Genomic DNA, 13,249 nt, shown 5'->3' on the forward strand with positions numbered 1-13,249 from the left:
GGTCCCATGGACCTTCAGCTGCAATGCTACCTTCTTGTTGCCCCTCCTGCCTCTTTATTTTTCTATCTGACTTACTCCCTCCTAGATCTCTCTCTCAGTTTGTCTGTGTTTCTGCCCTGTCTGTCTGTCCCTCCCCAGTCTGTGCCTCAGTGTCTCCTCTTTCTGACTCAGTTTCTGTCTCTGTCTCTCCCTGATAGTCCTCCTTCTGTCTGTCTGTCAGTCAGTCTGTCCATCCGTCCGTCCATCTGTATCTCTCTCCCCTATATGTCTTTGCATCTTTGCTCCCCCCTCTCTCTTTGGAATGCCACATCTGTGTCCTGTGGCAGCCGCATGATTCTAAGGAACTTAAAAAGAGCTCTAAGTTGTTTTGGAAGTCCTGGCCCTGAGAGAAGGCGGCATCTTGGGGACTACTTCCTTTAGTGAGGCTGATGCGGACTCTATTTCCATTCCCTTCAGCTCCTGGGGCTGCAGCCCTCTAGCAGTGGCCTCTGCCTTTGCGTGGCCCCTTCCCTTATCCTGATGACATCTGGAGAGCTTTAGTTCACTCATGTTCTTGCCGATGTGTTTTCAAAGATACTGGTCAACCAGGGGAAGGGGAAGGGGAAGGTATCTTTCCCTAGCAGACAAACTATTCCTTCTTGCCTCAGGTCCCCATGCATGTCTCTTTGTCCCTGCATGTCTGTGACTCAGAGATCCCACCACCTCTGGGTCTCCCTGGTGCCTGCACTGCTATTCATCATCTGATGTGGTAGCATTTTGTTACCTTCCTTAGCAAGTGTCTGTCTCCCTCCCTTGATAGGTGTCCTAGACCACAGGGGCACTCACTGGGTGCTGCTCCCTGTGGCTTCCCACACCTATGGGTGCTGCTGAGTTCTTAGCTATGGGCAGCAGAGGGTGAGGAAGAAGCTGGGGCAGATTGACTGGAGCTGAGGCAGAGAGGAGCAGGAGGAAGGGATGTGAGGGCTGGGGAACAGGATCAGGTCTCGGGATCAGGATCAGGAAAGTGCAGCCAGAGATTCATCTGCATTAGGCTATGGGCACTGAGCTTATAAACAACCATTGTTTTCACAGGGCTCTGGGGCGCTTGGATCGATATCTGCTAATGGGGCCTCTCACTTCCCCCTTACCAGTGAAAATCAATTCTCTGCGGTTTGGAGAGCAAATGTGCCCTGATTAGACAGCAGGATCATGGTGTCACCTTCCAGAGAGGCCTGAAGTAGCCAGACCCCAGATGGTCTCCAGGAACACATCCCTGCCTGGCAATCCTGAGAGTCTGAGGATGGGGAGGGGGCTGCCTCTTGTCTTGGCCTGAGGGACCTTGTGACCCTGAGGTTTATAAAGGAACTTGGGTGTGGTCACCAAGCCTAGAGATAGTAAAGTCCGACATCTTCCTGGAACTGCTTCACTTGAGATCCAGAGAGGAGCTAGCTCTGCAGAACACTCACCACGGACTGAGGAAGAGAGTTGGAAGACCTATGGGCTGGGGTGTCTACACTAAGGTGTCATGGCCTCATTCCAGGCCCAGAACAAGGAGCCTTGGCCTCCTCCAGTCTCTCTGTAGGCTCAGAGAAGGGAAGATGCTGCTGAGGCCAGGCAAGAACAGGTGACAAGCGGTATCGCAGCCAGGGTTCAAGTGTTCAGGTGCCACATGGTGCTGGGATCTTAGGCAGAAACATTGACCACAGCTAGAGCCCCTACCCAACCTGACTCCTCCAGTGCATTTGGCATGGTCTGCAGTTGCCACATATTATAGACGTACTTTTATCACTTTTAAACGTATGTACATGGCTGTCCTCTTTCTGTGCATGTCTGTGTGAGAATGTCAGAACCCTTGGAACTGGAATTACAGATAGTTATGAACTGCCGTGTGGGTGCTGAGAATAGAACCCGGGTCCTTTGGATGAGCAGCCAGTGCTCTTAACCTCGGAGTCATCTCTCCAGTCCCTATTTTTATTATATTCTACTTGTGTGTAGGTGTGTATCTGCATATGGGTATGTGCATATGCGTGCAGGTGCCTGAGGAGGACACAGGCTTTGGGTCCCCTGGAACTAGAGTCACAAATGGGAGCCAGGAACCAAACTCGGGTCCTCGGGAAGAGCAGCAAGTGCTCTTAACTTCTGATGCTCTTTTCAACCCAAGTTCCCATGTGTTTTAAAGAGCCATTATAGGAAGCCGTTGTCACTTACACATCATTGTAGAGGTTGTTCCACGGTTTGATGTACCAATGGAGCATAGCGTAGACCTTAGCATGTCTCTCCTTCTTGGTTTTGGTGGCCTGAGGGCTTCTGGGCTCAGAAAGTTATTGGTACTTTCTGCCAATAACTCATGTTAAGAATGAGGAAAAGAGGCAGAGGGACTTAATGGGGATTGCGTGGAGTTACTACCCTGTTCTCCCTTAGTGAGCTCACTGGGCCAGCTCCTGGTGGCAGGGATCCTGGGGTCTGATTCCCAGTAGGCACAAAGCTCTCTCTTCTCTGTTATCCTGTGGTCTTGTGCTCGAGGTAGGGGGTCAGCCTGGGCCTGGATGCTCCTGGAGGAACTGAGTATTCAGAGAAGGCAATGGATGAGAGGAACAGAGCAGAGGGGCCCCAGCTCAGTCCGCAGCCATGCTGAGCCTGCTGTGATCTGGCATCAGATGGGCCAGAGTTTGAACCCTTAGTCTGCTGCTTGTCAGCTGAGTGGTCTCTCCTGCAGGACACTGTCCCCTAGGTGCCTACTGCTCTTCTGTGAGATGGACAAAACAGCATAGATCTTCAGGGTTTGTAAAGCATTGTAGAGACGGGAGGATTAATAGGTTCTGACATCTGAGAAGGGTGGTGGCACACACCATTAATCCCAGCATTTGAGACAAAGGCAGGCTGATCTCCAAGTTTAAGGTGAGCCTGGTCTACAAAGTGAGTTCCAGGACATTCAGGCTACACAGAGAAACCCTGTCTCCAGCCGACCGACCGACCGACCGACCAACCAACCAACCAATAAACAAACAAGCAGTTCTGACTTGTGGTCCTCACTGAAATGCCTGGACCATAAACCCTTAGCAAACCTGCTCTCCACAAGGGAACCGGGGCTCCTACCTACACTTGGGACAGAGACATGTTCCTCCTAGAAGGAGGGAAAGGACAACAGTGACCCAGTTCTCAGCCCTGCCAGCGCTGGCACACCACGGTGCTGTGCTGCAAAGCCTACCCCCAGGGGCATGTGCTAACAGTTGTCTCTCTGTTCCCATAGGTCCTCAGATTTTGGGACAACCTACACCAAGCTTACTCTCCAACCTGGTGTCACCACTGTCATTGACAACTTCTATATCTGCCCTGCTAACAAAAGAAAGGTATGTATGATGTGCCAGGCCAGGGTGGCCAACCCTTGGGATCTGGCGTTCCATGGCTACCTGATCTGTTCCTGCTTTGGGACAGTGGTCCGATGTGAGGTATTTGTCCTTCAGCTCTTGCTGCTTTGGTTAATTTTGATGAGTGTATTTGAAACTGACAGTTGGGTCCTTGGAGGAGGCCTGCATGATTATCTAGGGCATATCCATCTTCTGTCCCGGAGGCAACATCCAGCAGTCGGGCAGGGAGGAGAGTCAGTGAGCTGGTGGCTGAGTCAGTTCCACCTGGCTCAGAGTCCTGAAGGCAGCTCTGAGAGACTTCTCTAGGGGGTCATCTCTCTAGGGTTGGTTTGGCTCTATATCAGAGCATTACTTGCTGTCCCTTGGTCTGCATTTCCCCATTATTGCTCCCTGTCTAGATGTAGAAGAGGGAAGACCATGGGAGACCCCTCCTGCAGATGTGCAGCCATATCCTGGCCTACACGAAAACTCCAGCATGAAGTCAGGAGAACAACCTGCATGTTGGGCTCAGTCTAGAGAAGCAGTCCCAAGGTCACAGGACAGGACACAGACAGAGCAGAGTTCAAATCCTGGTTCACTTCTCTGTGCCTTGGTTTCCCAGAAAGAAAATGGGATGTAGCCCACATCTTACACAGACTTTAGTGAGCCCTGCACAGTGATCCACACAAGACCAGCACCTGAGCTCCAGAGGGTAGAGGCAAAAGAGAAATTCTAGCAGCTTGTTACTGGACACAGGCTTGACTGCTTACAGCTTGAAGGCCGGTGCTCACAGATGAGATGACACAGAAATGGAGTTAATTGGAGACCTTGCCTTGAGGAGACAGGATGCTCTCAGATTTCCATGTTGGGGGATTCTCATATGTGAGGTAGCTTTTATAAGGAGGGAAAGAGGGGGATGGGGCACTGGGCATAAAGAATACATGCTGGGTGGTGCCTTCATATTCCAGTCCCTGTCATGCTGTCCCCACCCCCAATACACACACACACACACACACACACACACACACACACACACACAGACACAGACATAGACACACACACCTAACACACACAACACATACACAATGACATACACCATACATACCTAACACATACAACACATGCACAGTCACACACACACACACAACATACACATCTAACACACAACCATAACACATACACAATGACATACACATATCCCTCAGCCCCCACATACACACACCAGACTTTGTCATCAACTCCGACCTCCTGGGGCCAGTCACAAACATTCTTCTTCAACAAGTGAAGCATAGTGCTTGTGTGCTTTTGTGTTAGCGGATGCACAGAATTGAGGAGTGAGGAAGCCATCACTCTTGTTGCTGCCTGCAGGTCACCAGATGTTTCAGGTTCTAAAACCTAAAGAAATGTCGTTTAGAAGGTAACCTGTTAATCACATAGCTGTGCCTTTTGCTTTTGTTTGTTTGATGATGGGCAAAGTAGGGAAACAGCCATTCTGCCGAGCGCCAGCCCCAGGGATGCAGCCCTGGTAGAGCCTGGGACGCACCACAGAGGGCATGGACATGCTGGGTGGTATTCCTGCTGAGGGCATCGTGTACTCGGGAGGCTGTAGCACTGACCAAGGTCCAGGGGATCAGTGGGACAGTGGAGCCAGACTGAGCAGGCCCCACTGCAGGTAGCCAGGCCGGAGAGCAGGAACCTACAGAGCCCTTGCTGAGCTACGGTTTAACTCAGCCACTTGCTTTTCTTAAGGTTTATTTATTATTATTTTTTTATGTATATACATTTTTGCCTGTGTGAATGTATGTGTACCATGTGTTTACCTAGTGCTCATGGAGGCCGGCAGAGGACATCAGACCCCTTGGAACTGGAGTTGTACATGGTTAGGAGCCACCACATGAGTGCTTAGAACTGAACTCAGGTCTTCTGTAAGGGCAGCCAGGGCTCTTAGCTCTCGTCCCCACTGCTTTTCCATGAGATCCCATCTTGCCTGCCAAAGCAGGTCATCTGGTTTTTTATTTTCCTCTCCTTGACTTCTGCTACTGTGAAAGCTTCTTCCTGGACAGAATGGGAAGAGAGGCGGGAGGGTTCAGCAGAGGACCAGGGCACCTGGCCTTGGGGCTTGGCAGGTAAGGGGGAGGAAGGTGGTTTGGTTTTAGTTTTCCATGCCTCTCCCTAAACCCCTCCCTGATGCCTCCTCACACGGGCAATCTCACTCCACCTACAACTGTAGCAATGAGACATTGCCATCCATTTCCCAAGGCAGAAAACTGGAAGGAAAGGTGAGAGTTGCCCCATCACACAACTCATAGAAGGAGACCTGGGTCTGAAACTGGCTTCTCCTCAGTCTGAGTGAGCTAAGGAGACAGGACATCTTCCATGCTCAGAGATGCTATGGGGCCTCTACCTGCTGGGAATCCTGAATGCATGGAAGGAACAGGGCAGACCTTTTGCCTCCATGGCTGCCTTGGGTCCTTCCTGCTACAGCCGTCCATGATGGTGTGTATGGCAGAAGTGACCTTTGGAGGTAGGTGCTGAAGGCCAGACTCAGCAGACAAGGCCTTGTTCCCATTGCTTAGAGCATCTCCCAAGTCCTGTGTGTCCCGCCATTCCAGTGTTGGTGCCCAGTATGGTACACCAACAGGGAAGCCCGTACACTGTGTCCATATATGGAAGGAGGGCGCAGGGGCAGCTGAAGCAGTAAGAACCAGGAGAGCCTCAGATGCTGTGAGGAAAGGGAGGTTGGATAGGGAGCAGTGAGGTCAAGCCTATGTTTCTGGCATGGACTGGGGCCACTGCCTTGACCCCTCTGAGCCTTGGTGGCAACCCAGGATATGGGCTCAGTAGAGAGTTCTGGAAAGGTCCTACTATGCAAGCTGGTTCCCATTCAGGATACTGGCTTCCTCTGCAGACCCCTAGGATAAGAGTGAGATAGTGAGACATTTGCAGTTTCAAAACGGGACAAACTCAGCCCTGCTAGGGAGAGGTGATTTGAATGTTTCCAGGATCCCTGGGCTCCCTGGGTCCATGCAAGCTTAGCCCAGTCTAGTTCAGTTCATCTACATGTTACCAGCGGCAGGAAAATGGCAGACCCCTATCATATTCCAGGCTCGGGCTGCTGGCCACCTGCTTGTGCAAGTCCTGTTTCCACTCTGGGCTTTGTTTTCCCCATGTGTAAATGTGGCTGCACAAAGCCCCACTTAGGTCTGTCATTCCGGCCCCTGTTGGCCTTCTCCCAGAAACCCCACAGGCAGCACGCTCCCTGGGGAAGCAATCCCAACTTCGCTTTGTGTACCTCAGCCGTCTCTGTCCTGTGCAGGAGGCAGCTGGGTCTTCATGTCTCTTCTAGTCAGGCTCCAGGTGTCCACTGGGCTCCAGGCAAAGGTCTGGCTGTACCTGGTGCTGGGACAGAATGCTTTTCCCAAGCCAGATACAGGCTGAGGGCCTACTGTGACCTCGTCCTTTGCTGGGTCTAGAAAGCTGCGCTGAGAACTGTACCCTTCTAGAACCTTTGAGAGTCCAATGGGGCCTGTTAATTTGGAGCCCCGCATTATGCTCGTGAGAGGATTAAAAAGAGAGGCGAAGGCGAATGTCACATCTGTCCCCTTCCCCCAGGGTGACTATGATGTGAGATTTTCATCCCTCTCTTGCAGGACACCTGTGTGAGCTGCCGCCTGTTGTTGGGTAACGGATAGCTTCGCTGGAAAGTGGGGATCTGATTAGGAAATCATTTAATAACAATTACGGCCCGAGCGGCTCTTTTATGACTTCTTAGGAGGCGGCTTTGTGAGCTGTCTTCAGAATGAGCTCGCTTTGATTTTTGTCTCGCCTGCGGTGTAATCAGAATGTGGCCCGGGGCATGGCTTTCTGCCACCACAGACATAACTCTGGCCCGTGACGTTCTCCTCCAAGTCGCTGTGGTTCCCACATGGGCTTTAGGTGACAAACTCATCTCTGAATGAGCCCCCAGAGTGCTAGAACATGGTGGAGGTGGGAAGGTCTGGTCTGGAGGGGTTGCCTAGCGAGAAACTGCTTTTAAGTCTCATGTTTTCTATTAAAAATGTATGTGGATTGTCATCTTATACAAAGTATCTGTGTTGAATTGAATGCTAAGATCTCGCATAGGCGCTGTCGCCAAGAAAGCACCCGTTGAGTAGATGGTATAAGAGAATGCTGGTTTCTGGGCTCCCTGTACATCCACTAAGGCCCTCCCTGTGGTTCATCGGTCTTTTTCCAGTTTCCCCTTGCTCCCCCAAAGCTCATGAGAAGTCACCTGCCAGCCTTACAAGGTTGGGGAGACATGGATCGAAATATAGCATCTGGGAAGCTGCCAGTATCGGCCAGAGTCTGTACCTGTATTTTGCAGAACAGACAGTGGTGGCAGAGAAGGCACGTGTCCCATAGGACTCCATCGATAACCAGGCTGCCGTGTGGAGCCTTCCACATACATGGGATAGACCCCCCAGGGCAAAGGTTCCTGCAGTCTTACGATTTACAGATGGGTTAAAAAAACTTCCATGAGTCCACAAAGTGAGTCAAGACTGCCTCAGCCCCAGGTGCCCCATCAGACTTTATCCCCACAGGACGCAAACAGCAGGAGATCTGTGCAAAGGTTCAGACCTAGAGCTGCACGTTAACTTCTGATAGCTGCTGTGGATCCCAGTTCTCCTGGGACTATGTCACAAGGGAGCCCCCAACTCTCCTAGTCATCAGCTCTGCCACTGCCCTCAGCCCCTGCCTGTGACTTCCTCTGGAACCTTTCAAGCTATCCTGCTCTTGGTGCTGATTCTTGCTGGACCACGTGCACGGGCCTCCTGGATGCCTTTCTTGGGCTTGCTCTCCCGACCCTGCTCTCTTCTTTGTCAGTCTGTCTTCTCCACCAGATCTTCTCTTACGCTGCGAGTCAGTGCTGAGCCCCTCCGTGGCCTCCTTCCTACTCCACCTCAGCATGAGCTCCACCCCGCCCAGCTCTGAGGAAGCCCTCATAGAAATCCAGGTTCTCCTCTCCTCTCTTCACCAGAGCAGTGTGCAATCTAAGATCGGCTCAGCCTCCATGGCTCCCGCAGTGCAGGCTCACTTCTGAGCTTGGAAGGAACACCCAGCCTCTTCAGCCACTCTGATCCAGTCAGAGCACAGAAGCCCGCTGACTCTCTCTAGCAGTGAAGGAGGTTTGAGGACCCCGGTTCTGATCTTAGTCCAGACTTAGCGCAGAGATTTCCCTGCAGTGGGTTTGGCCTTTATCCTTCCCACACTGAAATGCATGCCTAGCCGTGTTGTTGGCTGCTCTGAGGTCGATACCCCTGAGAGTCTTCCCTTCTGCCCTGGGCCTAATGTGCCAGGACGAAAGAAGGCCTGAGGGACAGAGATAACAAGAGCTTTGTGAGGACTTGGACCCCAGGATTTGTGCTTTGTGGCCCTTGGCTTCTCCATACTGGATGTTGCATTCTGAGCTCAAGACGATCTCCTCCTTGCACCTACTGTGTATCATATAGGATGACGATGTGCGGCTTCATAGTGCGGTGCCTGGTGCTGGCAGCTAAAGTCCTCAGCACCATGGTCACTGATGGGAGCTGGTGATACCCTGGCCCCCCAGCCCCCAGGGTCGCACTGAGAGTCTGAGTCAGGCAGTGTCAACTCAGAAGAGATCAGGCCCCCTACTGTGCATTCTGTTTTTTCAGGGTCTCACCTTGGCTAACACCGGGCTGAAACTTCAGCATCTCCTGCCAGCTGGGGCGCGGACTCCCTGTGAACCAGAAATGGTCGAGACACACGTTTAACTTCATGTCCATGTTTAGACCGGGTGTTGACAGAGCTGGCACATGGGACCTAGGTCCATTCTCCCTATAGAAGACAGCCCTTGCCACAGCTTGTATGTAGCCCGATAGCCGGAACTCATATTCATGCCTTGTCATATCTAAGGAGCATGAGAAGAGGTGTGTGTGTGTGTGTGTGTGTGTGTGTGTGTGTGTGTCTGTGTCTGTGTCTGTGTCTGTGTGTCTGTGTGTGTATATGTGTGTGTGTCTGTGTCAATATGCCTCACCATATCTCAGGAGCATGAGAAAGTGTGTGTGTGTGTGTGTGTGTGTGTGTGTGTGTGTCTGTATGTGTATATGTGCGTGTGTCTGTGTATGTATGTGTGTGTGTGTCTGTGTGTGTATATGTGTGTGTGTCTGTGTCAATATGCCTCACCACATCTCAGGAGCATGAGGAAGTGTGTGTGTGTGTGTGTGTGTATTTTTGTGCGTGTCTGTGTGTGTCTGAATGTGTGTGCATCTCTGTATATGTGTCTGTATATCTGTGTGTATGTCTGTGTGTGTCTGTGTGTTTGTGTCTGTCTGTGCATTTGTGTATCTGTGTATCTGTGTGTGTGTGTGTATGCATCTCTATGTATGTGTCTGTGTGTCTATGTGTATGTCTGTGTATTCATGTGTCTGTGTCTCTGTGTGTCTATGTTTGTGTATCTGTGTATGTCTCTGTGTGTGTATCTCTCTCTCTCTCTCTCTTTGTGTATGTGTATGTGTCTGTGTTTCTATGTGTATGTGTGTGTTCGTGTATGTCTGTGTGTCTGTGTGTCCGTGTTTGTTTATCTGTGTATGTCTCTCTGTCTTTGTCTCTCTCTTTGTGTGTGTGTGAGAGAGAGAGAGAGAGAGAGAGTGTGTGTGTGTGTGTGTGTCCGTGTTTGTTTATCTGTGTATGTCTCTCTGTCTTTGTCTCTCTCTTTCTGTGTGTGTGTGTGTGTGTGTGAGAGAGAGAGAGAGAGAGAGAGAGAGAGAGAGAGTGTGTGTGTGTGTGTGTCCGTGTTTGTTTATCTGTGTATGTCTCTCTGTCTTTGTCTCTCTCTTTCTGTGTGTGTGTGTGTGTGTGTGTGTGTGTGTGTGTGTGTGAGAGAGAGAGAGAGAGAGAGTGTGTGTGTGTGTGTGTGTGTGTGTGTGTGTGTGTGTAAAGAGTGTCTTGAGCAGCCCTCAAGTTGTGTGCTTCATTAACTGGGGAGAACTGGGAATGAGGAGCACGTGAGTAATATTCTCTGGGGTAGGTAGGCAGGCTTTCATTTCTGCTATGGCTGCCTGGTGCCAGGGAGCACTGACCAGCCTTTGTGTAACTGCACATCTGCAAATCAAGGTCAGTCCCCATGATGCTGTCCATCAAGATGCCATAGGGGAGCAGATCCCTGTCCCCAGGCTCCCTGGCCACCCAATGCAGGGCCCCACTCCACCACCCTTTCTGTTTCTGAGCCTGCATGGAGTCACCTGCAGGCCTCCCCCGTGCTCTCCTCTACAGAGCCTGGACTAGAGGAATGGCAGGGTGGCAAGGGTAAGGGAGCAGGAAGGGACGGCTTTTCTATGAGGCATCCTGGCATGGTGCCTGAGTGTGTAGATTACGGCGTGATAACAGAATATGCCGCAGCTATGCACAACAGAAAGGCGTAGCCGGGAATATGAGAGCAGACGCGTCCTTTTGATCCCAGAGTCCTAACTTGAGTATCCCGAGATGCCAGCAGTGAGCAGGGTCCCTGGACGGCATCCTCGGGGCTGCGTGCCTGTGCTGGGTATCCGCATTTGTCTCTTCCTGTGGCGGATGCCCATGCCCCTCCATGCTGAAAGTGAGGAATTGCCTTGGCAGGGACACAGCTTGGGAACTGCTGTCAGGGCTCGAGACAGAAGTGAGAAAAGAAACGGAACAGAAAAGGCAGGGGAGGTAAAACCCAGAGAGCTTTGTTTATAGGGATGGCTTGTAAGAGTAAACTGGGGAGCTGTCATGACAGGCGTGGGAGGCCCAGAGAAGAGTCTGTAGAGAAGCCCCCCAAACATAGGGGTGTCTGACTTTTCTAAGTTTGCGGGGAGCTACCGGGAATGATTTAGTTGGAGGTAGCCTGTGTGACAGAAGAACATGGAGGAGCCAGGTACTAGGTCGGACCATTAATTAATAACGGTTAAAGCGTCAGCGCTCTATGGCTTTTTAATTTTTGCCTTAGGGGATTGGGGAGAGGGAGAGCACTGCAGGGAAGGGTGTGGCCTGATATCTTCAGAATATGAGATGTGGCACCTTAAAGGGGCAGGCCCATGGTCTTCCAGGGCTTAGTTATGGCAGCCCCAGACAAAGCTAGACATCTTGGTCCTCAGAATGATGGTCAGTAAATATTGCTGCTGCTCAGATCAGCAGCCAGCAAACTGGGGTTCACAGAGCTCTGTGAGCTAATGAAGGTTGCATCTGGGTTCTGGGGTTCCCCTCCCCACACTTTCAGATGGCAATGTTCTTCTTCCACACCCCTCTTCCAGCCTAGGGCGGACAGAAGCAGGCACTGCCAGGTCATTAGACTCACTCTAACCTCACATCTCATCTCATAGGTCCAGAACTGCCCGGCAATGGACAGGCTGAACCCCTCTCTATGGCAATGTGGTCAGCAAGAATGTAGAGAATGGGTGCCCCAGTGCCTTAGCCTTGTACAGGCAGAGTTTGAGGGCCTTGGGGGTCAAACTCAAAGATAGACACTACCACAGACTCTGGAAGCTTCTACATGGGAGAATGAAGAGATCTTGTGTTTGCTGTGGTTTTTATGAAAGCCCTTCAGTTAGAATGTAGGACTTGAGTGTCGGGAAGAAGCATTTATCCACCCATCTGTCTATTCATCTATCCTTCTGGCTGTCTGCTCCCTCGGCCAGTGTCCATCTCTGTGCATCTGACCTTTGTGGGCAGGAACATGGTTAAGAGGTCCTCTGTTCACATGATATCTTCTCAAAGAGGGGGCACCAATCCCTGAAATGTGGTACCTTTGGGGAGCTTGTAGGCCCCAGAATGGGACTTGGAGACTCCACACCCTAGAGTGTTTGGCCGATGGAAGAGCTGTGTGTGTTTGCTGCTGGGCCTGTTTTCTGGGTGTGCTCCCTGGAGGGTTCCAGTTTAGGACAAACCTCTTCTGCCTGTTTCCCCATTTGATCCAGAGTTCTGCCCATTCTCAGCACCAAAGAGGAGGGGGCTCCAGTGGAATCCCCTGCCGTAGGGAGCAGGGCCAGCATGGAGCTGAGCATTGCAACTCTTCAAATAAAACTGGGGCCGCTGGATCATCCCTGTTGGCTTCTGGCTTCTCTGGATTTGCTCCACAAGAAGGCACAAGCTTGCAGAGTCCTTTTCTTCCAGAATGGTAGGGGCTGTTGAGAGAAGCCAGAGCGTAGGGCCCTCTAGAGGGTTCCATCAGTCTTCTGAGCCAAATGGCAGGGCCTGGTGTCTTCCACTGTAGCCAGTCGCCTCTCCTGTCCCGGAGAACACTGACTCAATGGGGCTTGTCTATGTACAGAGTTCTTTGTCTCAGAAATAGAGCAAACCCTTTGTGGCGCCAGCCTAATGCATAGGAAATTATTCCTTCTGAAAGCCATTAGGATATCATTGGAGAGGAGGAGAGGGAGAGAGAGAGAGAGGAGAAGAAGGAAAGAAGTCAGATGCCCATGCTTCTCAGAGATACCTCAGAGGCCTTTCATCTCTGGAGCCGATCCAAGGCAGATAAGACTCTACTCCATCTTCTCTGAAGATGCATTGAGTCTCATACCCCAAAGTGAGGGTGACCAGAATGAAAATGCAATAGAGAAGGCCCGGGGTCTTAGGGAAGTCACCAGATGCTGCAGAAGACCCAGTTCCTCTTTCGCAAGTACCACTCCACGGCCAGGAGACCCTACTGTGAGGTAGGCGCTCAGGTCAGCAGATTGGCTCTTGGCTCTATACTTGTATGTGTCTTTCTCAAGGCTGCAGGGAGTAAGAGGAGGACATAGGAATGTCAGAGGGCCACCTACAGGTAAAGCAGCATCCTGAGGTGCACCATCAGACTCATGGAAGACTGGTGGCTGCTCTAGGTCAACAAGGATAGGGAACGGAGTGGATTTCCACTCATGTGTCTGGACCCTGAGTGTTTCTTTCTCCATAGTCTGTCATTCATA

General features: G+C 51.3%; 1 protein-coding gene across 3 annotated transcripts in view; it reads left to right on the top strand.

Annotated features, from left to right (window-relative positions):
• Sorcs2 (sortilin related VPS10 domain containing receptor 2) overlaps positions 1-13,249 on the top strand; it is a 362,100-nt gene that overhangs the window by 222,918 nt on the left and 125,933 nt on the right. For all 3 annotated transcript variants that reach the window (XM_032916916.1, XM_032916917.1, XM_032916919.1), the window contains exon 3: positions 3,230-3,329. In XM_032916916.1, the coding sequence (XP_032772807.1) occupies positions 3,230-3,329 (100 nt within the window). The remainder of the gene's footprint in view (positions 1-3,229; positions 3,330-13,249) is intronic.

Source organism: Rattus rattus, chromosome 11 (genome assembly GCF_011064425.1).
Source record: "Rattus rattus isolate New Zealand chromosome 11, Rrattus_CSIRO_v1, whole genome shotgun sequence".
NCBI lineage: Eukaryota > Metazoa > Chordata > Mammalia > Rodentia > Muridae > Rattus > Rattus rattus.